This window comes from Gnatocerus cornutus, chromosome 1 (assembly GCF_029298725.1).
Source record: "Gnatocerus cornutus isolate USDA-ARS CGAHR chromosome 1, icGnaCorn1.1, whole genome shotgun sequence".
In the NCBI taxonomy this organism is placed as follows: domain Eukaryota; kingdom Metazoa; phylum Arthropoda; class Insecta; order Coleoptera; family Tenebrionidae; genus Gnatocerus; species Gnatocerus cornutus.
This window is the reverse complement of record NC_142233.1, coordinates 25,416,167-25,438,224: the sequence shown is the minus strand read 5'-3', so window position 1 is coordinate 25,438,224 and position 22,058 is coordinate 25,416,167. Positions and strand designations below refer to the sequence as shown.

Sequence of the window (22,058 nt, the reverse complement as noted above, 5' to 3'; positions counted from 1 at the left end):
GTACGTATTTATACGATAAAATCGAATCTCGTTAAAATTGTTAATGTCTTCACTACACGCCGTTTCGTTTTACCTTATCTAGTCAAAATAACTATTTCAACATTAATTATTTTGATACCATCTTCGACAGCGTAATAACTCGTCAGAAGAGCTAGTCTTCGAGTCTTTATACCATTAACCCACTTAAATGTTTAGAGAGTGAAGATACCACACTAGTGGAATGCATATATCGTTGACAGGTACATAATAATTTTAAATACTCGTCACGTTAAAGTTTTAAAATACGGGAATTTATTTTCTGGTGTCAATCAAACCAGAGATTTTTACAGCACTCTGTAAACTGACAGGTGAATGGTGTTTATCGTTAAATATAGAGAATATGATGTAAGTCGCAGATAAAGTCCAGCCCTAATATTAGACAAGTTGAGTAAAACCTATTTTTAAAAAACAACAGTTTGGTTTCATAACGACGCCACTTGATATTTTAACGCGGTAGCTGTTGTACGATCGCAGCGTTGTCATCACCGTCATTACATATTACCGGAAATATCTCTATTCATTTTTACGCGCAAAAAAATTGAATTGAATTTCCCTGACTAGTTCGCTAAAGACTTGAAAAGACGGTTTTATTTCATTTGCATTGCAACAACTTGTTTGGAAGTGCGCAGTCAATACATTACCAAACTTCTTTTTTGATATTGTTTTTCAAATTAAAACATTGATTTCAATTTTTACGATTTCCGATTCATAGTTGTATATCTCCTTGGTTTTGCCAAGCAATTGACAGGAATACCAACTCACAAAATAGCGCTTTAACGAAACTGTTAAAGCATTGCAAATAATTGTAAAACAATGCTAATTATAAATTTCTTCTAGATCTTAAAACCTCACCGAATCAGAAAAAAAAAACATTTCAATAATAAATACACTTTAATAATAATTGTTGGCTTTTTTACAAGCATGCACATACAAATACCTCGTGTTAACATTAAAAACAATAAAAAACATAAACATGACAAACCCTTGTAATGTTGCTGTAACACAAAACACATAAACGAAAACTATCCCAAAATTCAGCTCCGAAAGAAATCCAAAAGTCCATGTGATTCCCAACATAAAGAAAAGTAAAATTGCTAGTCTCCACTGGAACATGGCTTCATTGTGGCCAACGTCTCCACATTCTGTTCTTTTATGAACAACATTGTATATAATGAAAATAAAGATGACGAAATTTATAACGACTACAATACCAATTGGAAGCCATACTCCGAGAAACAATCCCAAACCTGAAGGATAGCACAAACTTACATTTCCTTTAATATAATTGTCTTGGTCTAGGAAATAAACACAAGCTACTGGTAAACAAGGTAAGCCCCAACCACAAAGACAAGCTTTAAGAATAATGTGTTGAGGAGGTCCTCTAAGAACTTCGACGAAACGTTGAAATTGGAGTACCGCGATTACAAACATCCAACAAAATTGTGATATGATAGAGTAATGAAGAATAACTCCAAAGATGGTGCAAAGAAAGTGGTCGTTGGTGTTTTGATGTATTACACTTGAGGTATAAAAAACGCTGATTTGTAAAATGCTAGCGAAGACATAGTTGAGAAGAATTTGGTTGCCTCGGTTTGTGCGCCATCGTTTGAACAACACAGCGGTGACAACTATAGCGCCCAGTCCAAACATTGAAAGAAAGCAGCTGATGTTAGTGATCCAGTCCAAAAGAAGACTGTTATATCTATCAGTATCCACCAAGAGAAGAGCAAAATGTGTGGTGTGCCAGAACTCGCACTGGCTATAAACAGAAACCGAGTTTCCATCATTGTCTTTTTTCCACAAACCTGTGATGTTATTGGACTTGTCGTACAACCAGTGAACACAGTTTCTGTTGTACTGCTTTGGAGAAACTTTGTAAATAAACGACAACGGTTGTAAAAAATCATCCAATGGTAAAATGACCCCAAAAACCTTACTAATAAACTTAAAATTCGTATCTTCGTTGAAGAGACCATCGTTAAAAAATAGCGTTACAATGATTCTTGTGGAATCCATCAACTGTTGTTTTAGTACAAATGGAAGATACAAAGCGCCGTTAAGATTCTCAACGTTAAAAAGGTCCTCTAGTCCAATGGTTCCAGTAAAAATTTCAGTTTGCAGATTCCGACTGTTTTCGAAAACGACCAAAGCGGTAAAGTCTGTTTCTTTGACATTTGCAACATAAATCATGAAGTTATCTTTAATAACGTTTACAGTGCTAGTAAAATTGTGATTGCTAAGAATCACGTCAACAGCATGTAAAATCAGATCAGTGGCCATCTTCTCTTTTTGACTACTTGACAGAATTTTTCGCTGGATCTCGTGCATATTACTGACAACATGAGCCAAAGCAGACAGATCTAGTTCAGAATCATCACTTATCTTGTCTAAAATTCTTCCAACTAAGTAAACATCGTTCGAAGAAAACTCATCATATCGGTCTGAAAAATCCGATAACTTGTTGAGAACAGATCCAGGATCTTCGTCAGATTCTAAAAGCTTTTCCAAGCTTTCAGTGACATTCTGACTGATTGTTTCACTGATCAAAAGTGTAACTGCAGTAACATGGACATCGACAAAGTCGCACAATACGAACGAACCTAAATTTTCACTTTTATTTGCAGTTTTCCAAAAACCCCGACCTTCAGGACTTGTTAAGTTGTATGCCCAATACACGCAATCTTCTTCATTAGTGTTAGGATCATTTTTGTAAAGAAGTTGGACTGCAGAAGGTGGTGTTACTCCAAAAACAAAATGGGCGCTTCTTTCGGTACTTGGATCAATGAAAATCGAATTTTTATTAAATAATTTGAAAATCGAGGGATACTTTCTTTTGTTCTGAGAACCAGGTGTTGAGGTAATCCAAACTGCAGCTTCAAGATTCGGATACATTTCCAAGACATATGAGGCATCACAATCACACGTCAATGTCTGTATAGACCTATTTTTCAACAACACAATTCCAGTTGAATCTACTCCGATAATTATTGAAAAGTTGTCAGAATTCAGATTACTTATTGAATCATTTTGTCTTTTACTTATTATATCATCCATAATTTCCAGGATCATGTCTGTAGCTCTCATCCGCTCCTGAGCTTCCGCTAGAGTTTTACCATCAACTTTGAAAAAGTTTTCCAAAATTCCAACAATCTCAATTGTACTAATTTGATCCTTGAACTTGTACAAAAGAATTGCCATTAAATACAAGTCGAAACTATTGAACTCAGGGTAACGGAAAGAGATATTGTACAAGTCATCCACAACATATTGTTGATCTTGGTCTATTTTTAATAAATCATTAGTTATTGAAGAATGATTAGGTTTGGTGCAGTTCTCAACTTTTGCCCAGTGGGCACCCCCTATAAAATTTCCTTCACATCGTCGGTATTGAAGTCGCATACCATTGGACTGAAAACAGTAGTCTTCTACCGTTGCTACTTCGCCTATGTTAGTTCTAGGCCATTGAAGGTCTTGAAAATCTTCAAGACAATAAGAAGCGCTCCGAAAGTCAAGCATTGCAAAGTTCAGTTCCTTTAAATCAACAACAGTTTCATTAATCATTGTCTTCATTCTATCGTATTCTTCATCTGTGCAAGTTGTAGAAGCACTCTCTGTCTGTGGTTTGAGATAAGTAAAATGAACTTCAATTGTAGCTACAAAGTTTTCTTCATCTATATCTATAATTCTTATCACGCGTGAACTGTAAGAACATCCTAACGCATTCATTATCATCTCTTTGATTTTATAAACAAAAATAATGTCAAGAAGAACTATTTGTCCACTGCTTAGAATATTTGAACCGGAGACGTATGTAGTGTTAAAAATCGTCACATAATCATTTCCGTACCGACCCGTCTCGTTGACAAAAATCGTGTCGCTTTTGATAGGCTTAGGATCGAAGTAAGTGAAGGCTTCGCACCAGTAGTGTCCTGGTCCTTTTTTCTGAGGCTCGAATTGGTACACCGAAATGTCGTCAGTTGTTAGAACTTCAGTCATGTATTTATACTCATAACGATATGTTAAATCTAAACTTCCAGCGTTAGTGAAACAGAAGACCAATGGAGCACCATCAAATGTCGATTTTAAACCGCGAATATTGGTTATAGTTATTAGTAAATAAGTGTCTTCAAAAGTTAAATTAAGCGTTGGTACAGGAAATGGAAACGGATTAGTCTCATACAAGAAGCATGGTAACGGTTCCGCTGTCAAAGTCCATCCGGTAGGAGTTAAAGCGCCGTAAGTGTTACTAAAATCGACGTCCGATTTCCAGTACGAATAGTCGAGTACTTCTTGCGAATTCGTCCAGACATAGGTACCTTCAGAAATTCTTTCAAGTCCCATGGTGCAGTCGTCACTGGTAAGTGATCCGTACACATGGTTTTGATAAGGTTTCAAAAACTCCGCTTTGATGTAATTAGATTGATTTTTATCCGATCCGCCCACACAAACACAATTTGCATTATCGTTAAAGTCTTTCTGGTAACACATTTCCAAATGCTGACAGGTCTGATGAGTAAGCTCGTTTAATTTATAGTAAGCACAAACTCCGGAAAATTCCTCCTCGCAAGAGACTAAAACACTTCTTGTATTGTTGTAATAAACAAGACAATCGTTTCCCTTGATTTTGCCAGGAATATCGAAGTTATCGGGAAATTCTACCTTGTAATTGCTGGCTTCTTTCCACTCTAGAAAGCCGAGTCCATTGCTGATATCACGGCGAACTGGCATCCAAATAGGAGATCCATTCGTAAAAATAATGTCTTTGTAAGTTTCAAATGGTAAAACATTTTCAAATGGGCATTGAGGTGGAAAAGTAGAAGGAGGTGTAATGATGTAGCATATGTTGACAGCGTCTACAAAATTTTCTGGACATTGTGGAAGAGGTGCGACTTCAAAATTTTCGGCGTTTCGGAGACATTGTTGGTAGCTTAGTTTGTGGGTTTCGTCAGGATCGCAAGTCTAAAACAATACAAATACATTATAATTTTTGTGTTAACTAAAATTTTACAAAGAAAGATATCTGTAGATATACAATATGTCCCCGGATTGTGTTCACAAGAGGGAAAAAAAGTTTATTTTCCATTTTACAAAAAAATAATAAGGGTATAACATTTTTTGTTTATTTCAAAACAGATAAATCTGCAATTAAAATTTCAAAATTATTAGTTTCTACTCTTAAAATTAATTTTTTCATTATTTTTATTTATAAAATTTTGTAATCGTATTTAAATACAATATCAAATAATGCGTTAAAGATCAAAGAAAAATTTACCCAATAATGTGTAAGCATTAAAAAAGTCGAAAAAAAATGCAATTGCATCCTTAACAATAATTGAGAAAATTCGAAACAGTCTTAAAGAATTACGAGTTAGAATTAAACTACGTGCTAAAACAGGTAATGGGTCAATCAAATAGTGGAAATTGGTTGAGTTAAGGAACAAATTTCATTCCTTTGACATTTTTTGCAAAATTAAAAATAAAAAAATTCTTCGATATTTTTTGTTTTTTCCAATTTTAAGAACACAGCTTGATAATACAAGGTGTTTATAAATGTTTCTAGCATCAAAGGTCGCTATGAAATGTCACAGAAATTTGCCACTCATTATAAATGTGGGTTTAGATTTTTCAACTTTTGTGGTTAACCTCAATCATGGAGCAAAGTAAGTTTTGAGAAGAAAACTGTTCTAGTTGTGATTTAAAACCTGGAAATCTAAAATTTGGACACAAAAGAAGAATTTTTTTTGCAAATTGACGTTCGAGATCTGTCACAAAATTAATGCAGAAATTTTTTTCCTTTTCGCAAACCTCCAAAATCAGCGGTTTGAGGGTTCATTTGCTTCACTTGGCGCATTGTTACGGCCCAGAAATGTGAAACTATTTGTGAATTTTTAGAACACGTTTTAAAATTTTTTGCCAAATATTTCGGTAAAAATAATTTCTATAATTTTGCTGTTTGTCACGAGAATGTTTACCGCCTTTAGATTTTAAAAAGTTATTTCAACTTTTTTTTCTGCATTGGCTATAAAAATTGACATTTCGATTTTGATTTTTATTTCGAAGTGACATTATTTTACACTTTAAAAGCGGTTTGACACGCTTCCTTTTTTTTCAAATTTCTACGAATAAAAATTTGAGAATTTTGTTTCCTACACGGCGTACGGCCTCGTTCAACAAACCAGTCTAGTGCGTAGAATATTACCATTTTGCAACAAATCTCTATAAAAACTAATTTTGTTAATAACTATGATAACACCAAAATAAAACAAAAGTAATACTCACTTGGCTTTCATTGACTAAAACGCGACTGGTCAAGAGCAGACAAATAAAACAAAAATATTTATAAAACGTAAGAAACATTCTGAAACATGAGCGACTAATTTCTGAAATAATAATTAATAAAATAGCTGTCGTTAATCATGATATCATTGAATATTATCAAGGTAAATACAATATAAGCGATTTTATGCCTGACTTGGCCCATGTCAACCAGTAAAATACACGGAATTTTTCATGAATAAAATACCATCTGCTTTATATCGTTTCGCCAGTTAATTCAATCTATTATCATTTTCCTGTGTCGTTCAACCTGAAAAACCATCTTAATATTCCAACCTCAGCGACCAACATAAATCTATCGTCCGTTCCGAAGAATTAATTTACAAGATTACCATAAACTTTCACCCGCAAACTCATAGTCCATATTGCACAATTTGTCTAAGCGACAAGAATCAGGTGCTCATCTTCTAAAATATGATATATTTTGAACAAACATCACGACACTCCGGCTTTCACTCGTCCTTGGTCATCATCACTTTCACTAGTACACAATCACATAGTTGAAGAACGTCGCCAAAGCATGACAACAATTATGACGCGGCTTCCCTTGTATTCATCGCGAATTATTTTTATTTGCTTAGTTATGGAAGAGCCACTTTCTTTTTGAAAGGTTACGACCAAATTTCAAGAGGACAAACTTAGAATATTGATGGTTCAAGTGCGATGAAAATGAAAACGCGTATTTAAATTCTTAGGCTTGCAAGAGCAGAAAGTGTGAAATTACGTAAAACGCATAATGTTGCTCGTTTAAAGTTTTATCTTGCTTGAATTAAAATAAGTCGGAAGAGACGCTAGGTTTTAGTTTGAGATAATGTAACAGCCAATGGGCATGCTTACGACAAGCGAAAAACCGCTTGTTATATAAAAAGATTGATATGGAAATCGATGGAAATTTTTACTTATCTACATACAAGTTTCATGCTTCCTATAATTTTATAGACCAATTTAGACTAAAGTTTCATATTTCTAACACGATTTAGACGGTTGTCTACTCATACACTAGTCAATTTTTTTTTGTATGTACTGGAATAGTGAACAGCTGTTTTATTCAAAAATATTCTCGAATAATAATGTTTTAGGTTCTACTGTAGAAAAATTTATTTTCTTCAGTTTTTTTTCATTGGTGGTGCACACGAACTCCTACCAGAGGAGTCGGAAAAACGTGATTTTAGCGATTTTCACGGTCAAGGATGCGGAATTGCTAATTTTGATATTGATTGAATGGAGCTTTCATGTCGTGTACAATATGTGAGTTAGTACGATTCATTAGAGAGATTTGAAAGAGAGATATGGACTTGCCAAGTTTTATAAATAAGTCTGTCCTAATTTTTCTAAGAATTACGTCCAAATCATACTAGATTGCATTCAAATTCAAATTTGATTTCAAGATATTTCAAAAGGAATAAATTTTCCCTCCATTAATATTTATATTTTTTATTCCACTTTGTAAATTTAGTGAAAATTAAAGATGATCTCATTTCAGAAATTGAAAATTATAAGATCTAGGATTGAATGGATCGACTTCCCATGATATTTTTGAAAAACTGATCTTATGTCCCAAAATAAACGCTCTTTTTAGTTTTTTTTATCTGCAATTTTGCATGTAGTGTAAGAATTATTACATCGATTTTTCATTTTAATCCGTCATTAAAACGGCCGAAATTTTGCGCTAAAAATGCATTGCTATTTCTTATCGTTAAGAAGTTACAAAACAAAAAACCTTGAGAAGTTTTTCAAAACCAAAAGGTTTTTGTTATTTTTTTTGTCGATTTCAATAAAAAATTTATGCCATTACAAAATCGTAATTTCTAGGCACATTTCAAGTTTTCAAATGACTTTAATGCTAATGCAGCTCAGAATAAATTCTAGAATACTTTTCGATGATAAAGACAACAACTTTGTAACAATTGCTGGATAATTTTTATCAATGATCTTTTATTCTGTCCAGTGAAATCATTTAAAAACGTGAGATTTATCGAGAAATTACAGTTTTGTAGACATTCAAATTAAGAATTTTCCAAAATCGTAGAAAGTTGACAAAACGTGATGTTTGTTCTAAAAAATCATTCCATATTCTTTGTTATGTAACTTCTAAATGACAAAAGATAATAACGTGTTTAATACCGCGTTAGAAAGCAGACATCTAACTTTTATTGTGCAAAAAAGTATCAAAAAGTCCAAAATTTGTTGACTAATGTAACAGTTTCATCCATCGGAATTAAAGAAATCATACCTACTTCAAAGGATGAATGAAAATTTATTAAAATTAACAGGACCTTCAACGACAAGAACTTCTCCGAATCTTTCTGTTTTTAATGTTAAAAACGCAATTTTTCTTCTTTATTTCTCATCAATGGTTTATCAATTCAGCGTCACCCAAATATTTAAATTAAGTTTCGAAAGTGGACAGGTCAGATGTTTGTAGGTTTGACCTAATCAAATCCACAAAGGCTAGGTCTGAACTTCCAGGTAGATTTGGGTTATAATTTTTTTTACTTCCAAAGGCTATATAATGACTGTTTATGTAGTCTTACATAGATATTAAAAGAAGTTTGCATTTTCAACATTACCTTATGATTTGTACACGGCATCCGCAATACCCAAGATTTATAACTCGAGATCTACTATTTCCGCACTTTAAAAAAAATTAACGAAACCACACATTACTTCGTTTTACTCATACAAAATGGTCCCCTCTTTTAGTTTTCTCGATTTTCAAGCCGATTTGTCGTTTTTGACAGAATAAAATTTTAAACTGTAACTCGAGATCTACTATTTCCGAACCTTAAAATGTTCAAGTAATACCGTTTACTAAAACCATTTAGTCGTACAAAATGGTCCCATCTTTTAGTTTCCTCAATTTTGAACGCAATTTTGCTTTTTGAGCAAAAATTAATTTCGGCTTTAAAACTTGAACAAATGTAAAAAACCGCCAAAAATTGTATATTTATACATAATTAGAAAGAGAAACCTTTATCAAAAGTTGTGACAGATGTAGATTTTAAATAATGTAGCGTTTTTATTTTTTTTTTAATTTTATTTGGTGGCGCCGTGCCGCGACGATTAGTCCGTGGGCCCAAGGACGAACTCGAAAATGTCGATTGTTGGCCAGTATGCTTTGAAAATCCGAATGTCGGGCTTCAAGACACTGACACTGTCAGTGTCACAGCTTTAAGGACGTTTGTTAAGCGTGCTAATAATACATTGAGGTTTTTGATAGCACTTGTAATGTGAAAAGATGGAAAATATTGTTTTTGTGTAGGGACATATTGTAGAAACACCTTTCGAACAGTAAACATTTTGGCGCGAATTTTGAATTTTTAAAATTGATGTCTGTAATCATAATTTGTTACTTTTCTATACGTATAATATTAGGCACAATATATTGTAGAGTTTATCGATAAATTGTTGAAAATGGAAACAAAGAATGCTTAAGCCTCATTTCCACGGTCCGTTCTAGAGAGAACAGAATTTGATTTACGATGGAATTTGAGTTATTGCACCATATTTTGCGGTCAGAAAATTTGCAAATCCTATTGCACCCTTGGTTTACAATCCTCTGTTCCGATTCGGGCGGACAAGCTGGTTGAAACGCCGAACCACCACACGGACTGCTACATTTGATAGTAACCAACAGGTTTAATTACTCCAATTCTTTTAATTTTTTAATTTGAACACTATTTTTTTATCATAATGTTAATAAGGTAAATAATACATATAAATGTGGATTAATTTTGATAAAAATGGTGATAAATGTAGATGAACGCACTTATTTCTTGCGTTGAAATTTACAGAATCATTGTTTAAAAATAGGCGTGAATGTATGCAGGTAGGTACGTTTCTTATCTCTGTGAGTGGATTTACCCTTTTGAAATAACCGATAAGTCTGTATTTTTGTGGATTTGGTAAGAGTTATTACCTGAAAATTTGAATTTTTAATTTCGTTCTATGAATTGAATTTTTTGGATTTTAATGACAGTTAACATACCAGACATATCCACGTCCTAAGTAACTTGAAGTATAAATAAAATAAAATTCATTCATGAACTACTGGTTCAAATGAACGAACCATCTTGTCTGTCCGACATCGGTTCGGCGGACATTTCAACACAGAACCAAGACAGAACGCAACGGACAGTTCAACACAGAACGCACAAAATCATTGAAATTAGCCGCTCTTTTAGACAAAACTTTGCAAATTAACAATGCATTTCAGGATTTTTGTAGTTAAGTAGGAATAAATAAAATGTTACTGGATTCTAATTGATGATTCCTGACATTATTTTACTAGTTGAAAAGTTATTTTAAGATCAATTCTGGGCGTTCTGTGTTCAAATGTCCGCCGAACCGATGTCGAACAGACAAGATAGTTCGTTCAATTAAAGCAGTAAACTTTGTACTGTAGGAAAATTCTCATATAAACCGTCGTAATTCGGAAAGATTCAATTCATAGAACGAAATTAAAAATTTAAATCTTCAGGTAATAAGTCGGACCAAATCCACTAAAATACTACCTGTCGGTTACTTCAAAAGGGTAAATCCACTCACGGAGATAAGAAACCTACCTACCTGCATTTATTCTAGTCTGTTTTCATACAATAATTTTGTATATTTCATTGCAATATTAGCTTGATGTTAAAATTACTTTTCCACCAGTAAAATAATGCTAGGAATCATCAATTGAAATCCGGTAATATTTTATTTTTATCCTATTTAACGAAATTAATTATAAAAAATTCTGAAATGTATTGTTTTTTTGCAAAGTTTTCTCTAGAGGGGCGTCTAATTTTCAATGATTCTGTGCGTTCTGTGTCGAACTGTCCGGTGCGTTCTGTCTTGGTTCTGTGTTGAAATGTCCGCCGAACCGATGTCGAACAGACAAGATTGTTCGTTCGTTTGAACCAGAACAGAATGTTCATCAATTTATTTCATTTTATTTATACTTCAAGTAATTTATTACGTGGATATGTCTGGTTAACTTTCACTAATATCCAAAAAATTCAGTTCATAGAACGAAATTAAAAATTCAAATTTTCAGGTAATAACTCTGACCAAATCCACAAAAATACAGACCTGTCGGTTATTTCAAAAGGGTAAATCCACTCACAGTGATAAGAAACGTTTCTACCTGCATTCATTCGCGCGTGTTTTTATACAATGATTTTGTAAATTTTAATGCAGGAAATAAGTACGTTCATCTACATTTATCACCATCTTTATTAAAATTAATCCACATTTATATGTGTTATTTACCTTATTAACATTATGATAAAAAATTAGTGTTCAAATGAAAAGAATTGGAGTAATTAAACCTGTTGGTTACTATCAAATGTAGCAGTCCGTGTGGTGGTTCGGTGTTTCAACCAGCTTGTCCGCCCGAATCGGAACAGAGGATTGTAAACCAAAGGTGCAATAGGATTTGCAAATTTTCTGACCGCAAAATATGGTGCAATAACTCAAATTCCATCGTAAATCAAATTCTGTTCTCTCTAGAACGGACCGTGGAAATGAGGCTTTACAGTTAATAGGTGACTGGAAGTTAAACAAATACGAATGGTAACTTTTACTAAAAAAATTTGAACTGCATGTTGCTGTTTTTAAGAAGGCGAAAAAATACAGAAATGCATTATCAATAAGAATAATAATTAATTTTCCAAATTCTAAATTTTTGTCAAAATCTTAACAGTGTTCAAGTATTTATAGTTCTTGTCTTACAAACATTCTAGTTTGGCAAATTACAGCGCAAGAATCAAGAATTTTCAAATTGCCATAGCTCATTCAGTTATCAATTTTGGAAATCTAGACATTATCCGCAGTCGATTTTTAATTTTTGTTCTAGTTACGGCTGCACGGGAAAGATTGGTTCTGAACTTTCGTTTAGGTTTGGATAATTATTTCTTACATCAATTTTGTGTAATGATGTACCTTTGCTTAGTAAAGTACCAATAACATCTATAAATCGATATCAGAATTTTTTCTTTACCTTAAATATGGTGGTATAAATGCGCAAAATTTATAACTCGAGATCTAGTATTTCCAGTCCTTAAATTATATAAATAATACTCCTTGACGCTTCATATTCAACATGGAAAATGGTCCTCTTCAATATTTTTGTTGATTTTACAACGGATTAATTTTTTTTGTAAAGTGAGATTTTGGGTATAACTCGAGATCACCTATAAGCAAACTTTAAAACTAAAATATAAACACACATTTGTAAAGATAAATCGTTTACAAAATGGTCTCCAAAATGCTTTTCTAAAAATTAAGCACAATTAGCTTTTTTTGAGCACTTTTCGTCGTGCCGTGGGCCAAGCGTTAATCACCTACATCGCGTATCGTGCGACTAATCCAATATGCCATGAACGCGCGCTATCGTACGCAACTAATAACAACGAACTCTTCAAAGATTTCATATAAATAAATGGATCCTGCTTTGAAATAAGATTTGTAATAACTTTTAACACCATAATTTAACCGACGCATACGACTATATCAACAAACATTATTTGTTAATTGCAATAGAATAATTAGATAGACAATAACAACGGCATGCAAGGTAATGCTGTAAATTGTAACAACGTTTTATTCATTGATAGATAAAATACGTTCAGCAAACACAAAAGTGCTTTATAATTTTGTGCTTAAAATAATATGCATTTGAGTGACACATGGCAAATGAAGTTTCGAAGGTTTTCAGAGTAAACAGTTTTTAATTTCTACTATTTACGACTAAAGAAAAATTCTGAAATATTTTTATAAAAACAGTAAAATCTGCTAAATCCTATAAAAATATTGAAGTATATGTTATACAGGGTGATTTTTAAAAAACGGCAGGCGTTGTAGAATTTTTATTTATGAACCGATTTCAAAAATTTAAAGAACAAATTAAATGGTTTTTAATTTACTATAAACTGATGATTTTAGATTTTTTTTAAATGTCTTAGTATCTTGTGGGCGATATTCAACTTTCTTATTTTAAATTGGCACCCATATTTTTGTTTGCATAATTTTAAAGATATTAATTTTCTTGATTCAAAAATGTGTAGTATGTTCTACTTTTACAAAAAATATTAAAAAAAAAATATCAATATTGAAAAAATTTAGGCAATAAAAGTTAATAAAATCTAGGTGCTTGGTGTCAAATAACACAATACCATTATTGTAATGTCAAAAAGCAGCAAATAACAGAAAGGATTGGCAATCTTTTTTGAAATTATTAATAACAAAAGACAATAATAATTACAAATCAGAAAAAACATCTACCTAATTTAATTAAAATACTGTTGAAACGCCATTCCGTTTTTTTCATTCCACAATTGACACCATGCATTTAGATTTTATTAGTTTTTATTGCCTATTTTTTTTTCAATTTTGATAATTTTTTAAAAATATTTTTTGTAAAAGTAGAACATATTACACATTTCTGCATCAAAAAAATTAATATCTTCCAAATTATGCAAAAAAAATATGGGTGCCAATTTAAAATAAGAAAGTTGAATATCGCCCAAAAGATTCTAAGACATTTAGAAATATTCTAAATTCATCAGTTTACAGTAAATTAAAAACCATTTAATCTTTTTTTTCTTAATTTGTACTTTAAACATTCCCAAGTTGCTATGGAAACAAAGCTATTCTGACATTCCGTATCGAAATGGATATTCTAGCACTGAAAACGAATTGGAAAATAGCGAAAATAGCTCTGTTACAAGAACAAATTAGGAAAAATAATATAAAAACCTCGTTCATAAGGCCATTTAGGCACCCATCCATTATAATTGAATTCGTGCCTAATAAATTGCCTTATGAAACTCGGTGTTTTAATATACTATTTTATTTTTTGAAATCGGTTCATAAATAAAAATTCTACAACGCCTGCCGTTTTTTAAAAAATCACTCTGTATATTATATTTGTTACTAAAGGTAGGCTGTTTTATCTGTGAATACTCTGTTCTAAAATCACCCAGATTAGAATTAGAAATAATATTTATGTTTAATTATTTAACAATCTTTTAGAAGAATAAATCTATTTCTATATTCTCCCATCTGTCACCATAATTTTTTCATTATTTGTACTTGTTGAACATTTTAGTGAGAAAATAAGCAACCCCATGTATTTTAATAATTTAACACAAAATGAGAAAAAAAACAAAATTGTGCCTTGTATGAAATAATAAAATGTTTTTAAAAACATTTTTCACCTACATAGCAATGGACTGTGCGCTCTTTTCTGGCCAGGACATGACTTTAACATAGATATGTGTATAGTGAGTTCAGTATCTTTGTCTTCACATAAAATTGTAGGTATTCCGGCAATCACTCAAAAAAAGTGAGACCACAATCATAAATTAAAACTCATTTCGTGTTCAGAGTAGGATTCAGTTTAATGCTTCTCGTAACCCAATGATGGTTTAACCCTGGACTCTACTGCAATGTTATAATTTGCAAAAATGGTTTGTTGTGCGCGCGCTTGCATTAGAAGCATTGAATCATATTTTAGCAATTTTAAAATGGCGTAGTTATGACACTGATTATTGTCTTCAAGCCACATTAAAATAAAGATTATAAAACTAAATTCAGTTATAATGATAATAATAATTAGGTGTTATATCTAAACATCTTCAAATCTCTATTGTATAATTTAAAAAAAAACGATCAAAAAACTCTTAAAACTGAAATTAGTTAGAATATTCTTTTAATTGATGTAGCTATTCAATTTATGGGCAAAATGTTTTTGACCATTCCTGTTAAAAAGTGTGATTTTTCACTTTTAGTTGAGTAGATAAGCCAGCGCGAAATCCAAAAGAGGCTCTGCAACAATGTCATATTTTTCACTTCTCTTATTCCTAAACCATGCATTTTGGAGTAGGTCCATCGCGGACTTTTTTGTAGAGAATTTTATAATCCATAAGAATGTCTTAGATATTTTGCGGTGTTTATGGCCATTTTTGCTACGTAATTAAAATAAACACATCATGTAAAATTTTAAGTCTCTAGTTAAAAACATGTTTTTTAAAAAGATTTTATCACTTTTCTTTTAATTTAAACTTACAAGTATTTACAAAAGTCATTAATTTTGGTGTTTTTATAATATTCAACCAATTTATTAAAACATTTCTTCAATTTAAACTATGATTTCGAGCGCGTGAAACGTAGCTAATGCTACAATGTAATTCTACTAATAATAGTAATAATAATTTTGTTTGGCCCAAAAATCGCCGATGTTCAGACCCATCCTTTCGCCCTTCTAATGACCCCCTACGTGACCCAGCAAAGAAAGTAAAAATAAGAATTTTTATAGTCGCCGATTACAACACCTCAAGTGAAACCACAATTTGCAAGCCCACACTATTTACTGGGATCATCAACTTACCTGTTAAACTAATCGCCCATTAACGCCATTATTTTTACTCATGTGAAAATACTTGCTACATTTCCGGCATACAACAATCGATCAACAATAGAAAAGTTTCAATAAGTACTTTCACTAATGAAATCTTGATTTGATAACAAATATTTTTTACTACCGGAAATGCGATTGTTGTGAAGGGTCAAAAGCCACGTGCGCTGGTTCTGTAATGGTTGCCGAGTAGTCGATAGAATTGATGGTAAAAATATGACGAGTGAAAGATTAACTATCGCTTCCTCATTTACCGAATTGTCCTGGAAACCTTCAGCCAGTTACAATTACATAAATTGAAGTGTCTTGTACTGTTTGCACAATTCATAAAGGTTAAATTACCATCACTGCGCTCCAGATGTTCTATCGACTTTCACACTGGAGGCGACTCATAAACGCTAATTGAACGACAAAAAAAAAGTAAATCTTGCAATGAGCAAATTATTTAAAATATAATTAATTGCAAACAAATTAACGCTGGGGTTTACAACGGAAATTGTTATTTCTTCGTGATTTGCAGCATGTGCGTTGATTTCCTCATGCGTAATCTTAATCTCTCTCAACCGAACACTATTAATTTAACTCTAATACTACTGTTCTACACGTTATGGAATTATAGAGTGTTCTCTGGAGATTGTTGGTCATCAATAACATCTAAATGAAGCTCTCATATTCTTAGGCAATTTCATTTTTGTTTCTATAACCATCGTTGGGTAACTGGTACTTGAAACGGATTCAAAGACCAGTAAGCGTCACGCTAGATTAATTTCCCTGCTGACTGTACCACTAAAAAATTTTTATGATTCACCACTTTTAATGAGAATCCTCACAAAAATTCGTTCCCATCGCTGTTAACACTATTAGGAAACGAAAACAAATAAAACTTTCATTGCAAATAATGCTGTAATGGTTCTTTTGTTGTACAGAAACTGCATTTCAGCAGTTCGGATTACCGGGACAAGGACACTTCTTTTGCTCCAGGACACGCGTGAAAGGATGTTTAAACGCTGTATCTTCAAAGCGAGCTTCAAAGATTTCGAAGACGTGCTGTCGACGGCGCTCTTCCTCGGCAATGCCTTCGGCCAGTTCACGCTCTAATTGCTCCTTTTCCAGCCTCTGCAAATGTTAATAGACAATCAGTTTAAAACATGTCATCAAATTGACCTCGAGGCAAATTAAGAGCATCGCATTCTAATTTATAAATAATTATAACTCAAGTAGAGAAAATTGTTTTTGGTAGATTAACCTTCAAAACCCAAGCATTAAAATATCGGACATGTAATTTTATGCATTTTGCGTACTTACCCTCTGTTCATTGATATATTCAATCTGTTTTTTTAAGTCTTCTCGGTACTGTCTCACTTCTTCCGCTTGTAACCTATCGTGTTCAGCTTGAAGTCGCTCGTTTGTCTCACATGCCATTCTTAGTAGTTCGTTCTCCGCTTCTTTGAGTTTTAATTGATTCAGTGCCTCTTGTCTCTTGTACCCTAACTGCTCTGCTCTGCCTGCAAGAACATTCTAAAAAAGCAGTTATAATACCATTTTTCAGTCATCAAACCTTCTGCAGTTCCTCCCTCGCTTTTTTTAATTTACAAATCGCTTCTTCTTGTTTCTTCTCTATCATCTTCCTGTGCTCCTCAAGCAACACATGCAGCTGTTCCTCTTCCTTCTTCCTCTCCTCTTCAAGTTCTTTTAGATGTTGACGATAAATCGCCATTTCGCGTTTCGCCTGCAATGACGTATCTTGAACTAACCGTCTTTCTCTCTCAAACTCCTTTTGAGCTAACACGCTCATGGCGTTATTAAAAGCATTTTCTTCTTCTTTTCTTTGCGCCGTGTATTTTTCATGAAGCTGTATTTGTTCAATTAATTCACGAGCTACACCGTCACGTTTTCTTCGCTTGGCATCCAAAACTTCGATTTGTTCGCGTTGAAGTTGTTCCTGAAGCTTGGTCATTTCCATGCGGTCTTCGGCAGCGATTTTATCTGCTTCTTGTTTCTGGAGTTCTTTACCGTAAATCTGCTTCTCCCAAATGTCTATCGTTTCCCTCATTGATTCTTTGGCTCGTAACGCATCTTGCTCTTCTTTTTCCCTCTTTAAAAACAAAATTAAAGTATAAAAAGATGACGTAGGAAAAATACCTTGGCTTCAACTTCCTTCATCATCAACTGGTACCACATAGCATCTAGCTCTCGTTCAGCCTGTTTGCGCATTTCATTCTCTTTCATCTGTTGTAAATGCGTGTTCTTACTATCAACAAGATTTCTCTTATACAGAACAGGACGTAACTCCTTACATTCTCGTCTGTAAAATTAAAATAAAAAAATTTCATTTTTGTAACTTTTTACTTACATATCTTGCATCATGAACTTTTGTTTTACAACTTCCTGTCGCTGAGCTTCTCTTTCTGCCTTCAGCTGTCTTGCTCGTTCTTTCATCTCTTCCATCTTTGAATCAACGCCTTTTTGGGCTTTTTCTATTGTCTCCAATATCAATTCTTGTTCTTCGGTACATAATAAATGGTGAAGTTTTTTGCGACGTCTCTCTATACTTTCTTCGTATTCTTTCACTTTCTCATTAAAACGCTCTTTGATGTGTCTTTGGAACACCTTCCTTTCAGCATGTTTGTCATATTTGGCAGTGACGGCTTCTTTGGTTAAACGTTTGGCTTCTTCGGTTAAGAAATGAGCGTCTGCGTCTTGAAGATATTGGCGGTATTGGAAGGCTCGGACGTGGTAATCGGTGTTCGGAGGACGACCAATCTGAATAAATATGTAAAAACAATCACGAAAATTCCTAATAATCAACATTAATAATATTGATGAAATTACGGAATACAGAAAAATTAGGGTATTGTTCTTAATTTAATTTCATTATGTAGATTACCATTTTTGCCTCTACTTAAGGCTATTTATATCTATATTTATTGATTGGGCTATATTATTTGATCGTTTTTCTTGGAAATTTTTTGTCTCTAAATTATTCAACGGGCTGTATTAATTATAATCACCTTTCCATTAGGATTCCTAAGCAAGCACAGTAATTTGTTCGTGTACTAGTGCCAGTACATTAAGAATATTAACAATATTATTTATGTGACAAACCAAAAAAAACACTTACGTGTCCGTACACTCCAGGAGTAAGCGTCGGTAGCTGGATATCATACGTCATCGGTTTTGGCCTTGAACGTTTGAAGTTCTTCGGCGGCTCTATCGTACCCCCAAACATTTTTCTGCTTTTTTACTTTTTTTAAAAATCTTTTAATGAAGACAGAACACAAATTTATTTGACAACTCCGACTCCTGTCAACAAATCTATTAAATCAATATGTGGCATGGAAACTATCACCATAGCAAAAATCGAATTTAATCACCACTTCGGGTGCAATCACGAGCATAATCACACTCTAACACTCCATCCATCATCCCTTAAAAATGGGTCGAAGGCGCAACCCATGCGCCGACCATCAACAACCTCCCGGCTCAGTCAAGTGGTAGAGCGCGAACCATGAGGACCCATTCACCACCATGGACTTAGTTGCTACGAAAGTTTTGATCGCGGTGCTTTTTTGCGTCGTCCGATTCTTTTTTGGAATTCTCCCGGTGAAACTCTACAAACTCTTGTTGCATTGGGAGGGTCAAGATGACTCCGAACACTTTATCAACAAGAAACGCCATCAGCAAGTTATGTGTACTTTGGCCCTCTGCCAGTCTTTCGGCGGGGGTGTTCTTTTCGCAACGTGTTTTTTACACATGATGCCGGACGTGTACCTCTCCGTGGAGGAACTAAAAAAATTCGGCAACATTAACACGGACTATCCTCTGTCGCAAATGACGATTTCCGTCGGCTTCTTTCTGGTGTACTTTGTCGAAGAGTTTTCCCACTGGTTTGTGACAAAAGTTCCGGATGAAGGCTGCAAGAGCAAAAACAGCTCTGCTGCGGGCTCGTGCAATAAAGTCACACCAACTGAAGCTTTTACTGTTGAGAGTGCTTCGGATGTAAAAGTAGTTCCACCAAGAAGTGCCTTTATTATCCAAGAAAACATGTACAAAGACAAGACTGATAATATCGACAACATTTCTGATACTTTTAGTGTAACCACAGAAGTTATGAAAGAGAATGAGAAGAACCACCATATTCAGAACCAGCAGTCGCTGAATCTCGATGAAGAACTTGAACGAGTGGACGTGATAGAGGAAGTTGCTGAGAAAGAAGCTAAAAGTAATCAACAGATTGTGCGGTACTGTCTTGTGGTGGTGGCTTTATCCTTGCATGCATTCTTTGAGGGACTTGCTATAGGTAATAGAAGTGTTTAATTGTTCTGTTCCTTTAATTTCACCAGCTTTTGCTTGTTTTCCTCACAGGTCTCCAACATTCCATTGCAAATATATGGTACCTATTCACCGCAGTTTCAATCCACTCAGCGACGATTTTGTTCTACATCAGCTTAGAACTCCTATTGGCCAAAGCCAAATTGAAAAGAATCATCACACATGTTGCAATTCTAGCTATCACTAGTCCATTTGGTGTTTTACTAGGACTTTTGATAACGCAACACGCAAACATGAACACTCAAGCTAAATCAACTGCTATTGTGCTTCTCGAAGGACTATCAGCAGGTACCATTCTTTACATTACTTTCTTCGAAGTTCTCAATAGAGAAAAAGAACGAAGAGCGTGGGTACTCCGAAGATCTGCTTGTATTTTAGGTGGATTTGTATTAATGGCAGTGTTACAATGTGCGGAAATGCATATTGAGTGATTCTAATAAAGTTATTTTCTAGTTTTAGTATTGCGTTTTAATAAAAAACTTATTTATGCAGGTCAGTTTACACAAATCGATTTGTTGCAATTGAGGGTCGAGGGTAAAAGGTTCTAGGTACAAGCGATAAATTCTTCAGTGAAATTAATGGGTTCTCATTAATATGTAAAGGTATCTCTATAAATGTCACCGCAAAATCGATATTTAAGCTATTCGTTGAATTCAGTGTTTCGACTAGGGGACTTACTACTTGGGGATATATAAATAGACGCTTTAAGAATAAAAAATGTCGTTTCCTAATTTTATACTCAGATAATCTTAAGAGAATAAAAACAGAATCCCAACGAAACAATAATGAATAGTAGAAGTGACTAAAATCGATTTATAAAATGGCTTATTGATAGTCCTTAGCTAGACAAAGTGTTTATACGATCCATTGCATGTTTTAATTAACCTTTCGTAATTCCAAAAGTTTTAGAAGTGCTTGATCGAGTCTGAAAACGTCAAGAAGCGTGTATCTGCATTTTTGATGCAAAAATAGACCTAGAAACCTTATAAATCGCTATTTAAAATACTAAACATGTCCTATTGATCATACCAGCGGAAACTCAAACACCACATAAAGCCGAAGTTTTATTAAAGTTAACCAGACAAAACAACAATACAAGTCAATGAATTATTCAGTGAAGTAATCAAGTGCAAAGCATTTATATCAGATAATTTGACACTAAACCCGTTACAAAATAACTCGTTTTATCAAGCTGTAAGCATAGATTGGTCACCTTAAGTCAAGTCAAGTATTGTCTTCAAGCCAAAGCTGGTAGTTTTGGTACTTTAAAATTGTCGTCAGACTTATGTTTAGCCCGGCGACTTCTTAATTGCTATCCATCCCGAATTCCTGGTTGCATCCAAATGTATCCAGTCGCAGTCATAGAACAATAAGCATTGTAATATCGTCCCGGTGCCCGACAAAAGGACCATTCGGGACACTTACAGCGGAAGAGGCTTTGGAACTCTTCTTTACACACTTCATTCCACCAACAGGTCCGCTATTGAAACAACTCATTTAGAACAATAGACAACTTCATAGAACTTGATGCTGCGTTTACCTCCGTCAAATATCCGCTCACTGATCTATCTGAGATGCTCCTCCTGCTGATAAAACGCGCCAAAGTTGGCTCGATCAGCAGGAATGGCAGCAGGATCAACAGGCAATAATTCTGGAATTAGTCACGTGGTAAACGATTTGAAAGCACGAACGATGCGAACTCACCATCGATGAAATTTTATACATTTCTGTTGGTGTTTATTCACGTTATTGATCCATACTTGCGTCAGATTTGCGCCATCTACTGGAGATGGGGATTTCACGATGATCCTATTAATCTCGTAATAAAATCCATGTTGATTACAAACTGATGAAATTATAGGTCATGAACGTTATGGGTTAATTACAAATCGATATTGATATAATAATAATAAACTTGGACAAATGACCACTTTCGGGTCCATTTACTGTT

General features: G+C 33.8%; 4 protein-coding genes across 4 annotated transcripts; 1 reads left to right on the top strand and 3 right to left on the bottom strand.

Moving 5' to 3' along the window:
- Positions 1–930: 930 nt before the first annotated feature.
- On the bottom strand, positions 931–6,396 carry LOC148181006 (uncharacterized). The gene is made up of 2 exons (XM_088045685.1): positions 6,319–6,396; positions 931–4,998 (listed from the first exon to the last, which is right to left on the bottom strand). Exons 1-2 carry the CDS (start codon positions 6,394–6,396, stop codon positions 931–933), a joined length of 4,146 nt encoding a protein of 1,381 aa, XP_087901811.1.
- Positions 6,397–16,711: 10,315 nt separating this feature from the next.
- On the bottom strand, positions 16,712–19,175 carry LOC148181005 (uncharacterized). Its single transcript, XM_088045564.1, has 6 exons — positions 18,897–19,175; positions 18,129–18,538; positions 17,918–18,080; positions 17,334–17,870; positions 17,081–17,293; positions 16,712–16,891 (listed from the first exon to the last, which is right to left on the bottom strand). Exons 1-6 carry the CDS (start codon positions 19,002–19,004, stop codon positions 16,712–16,714), a joined length of 1,611 nt encoding a protein of 536 aa, XP_087901690.1. The 5' UTR covers positions 19,005–19,175.
- Positions 19,176–19,232: 57 nt separating this feature from the next.
- LOC148181004 (zinc transporter ZIP3-like) lies at positions 19,233–20,565 on the top strand. Its single transcript, XM_088036944.1, has 2 exons — positions 19,233–20,075; positions 20,141–20,565. The coding sequence occupies exons 1-2, from the start codon at positions 19,304–19,306 to the stop codon at positions 20,536–20,538; spliced, it is 1,170 nt and encodes a 389-aa protein (XP_087893070.1). The 5' UTR covers positions 19,233–19,303; the 3' UTR covers positions 20,539–20,565.
- A 593-nt stretch (positions 20,566–21,158) lies between these two features.
- LOC148181003 (uncharacterized) lies at positions 21,159–21,912 on the bottom strand. The gene is made up of 3 exons (XM_088044774.1): positions 21,812–21,912; positions 21,648–21,758; positions 21,159–21,587 (listed from the first exon to the last, which is right to left on the bottom strand). Exons 1-3 carry the CDS (start codon positions 21,830–21,832, stop codon positions 21,420–21,422), a joined length of 300 nt encoding a protein of 99 aa, XP_087900900.1. The 5' UTR covers positions 21,833–21,912; the 3' UTR covers positions 21,159–21,419.
- Between the last annotated feature and the right edge of the window lie 146 nt (positions 21,913–22,058).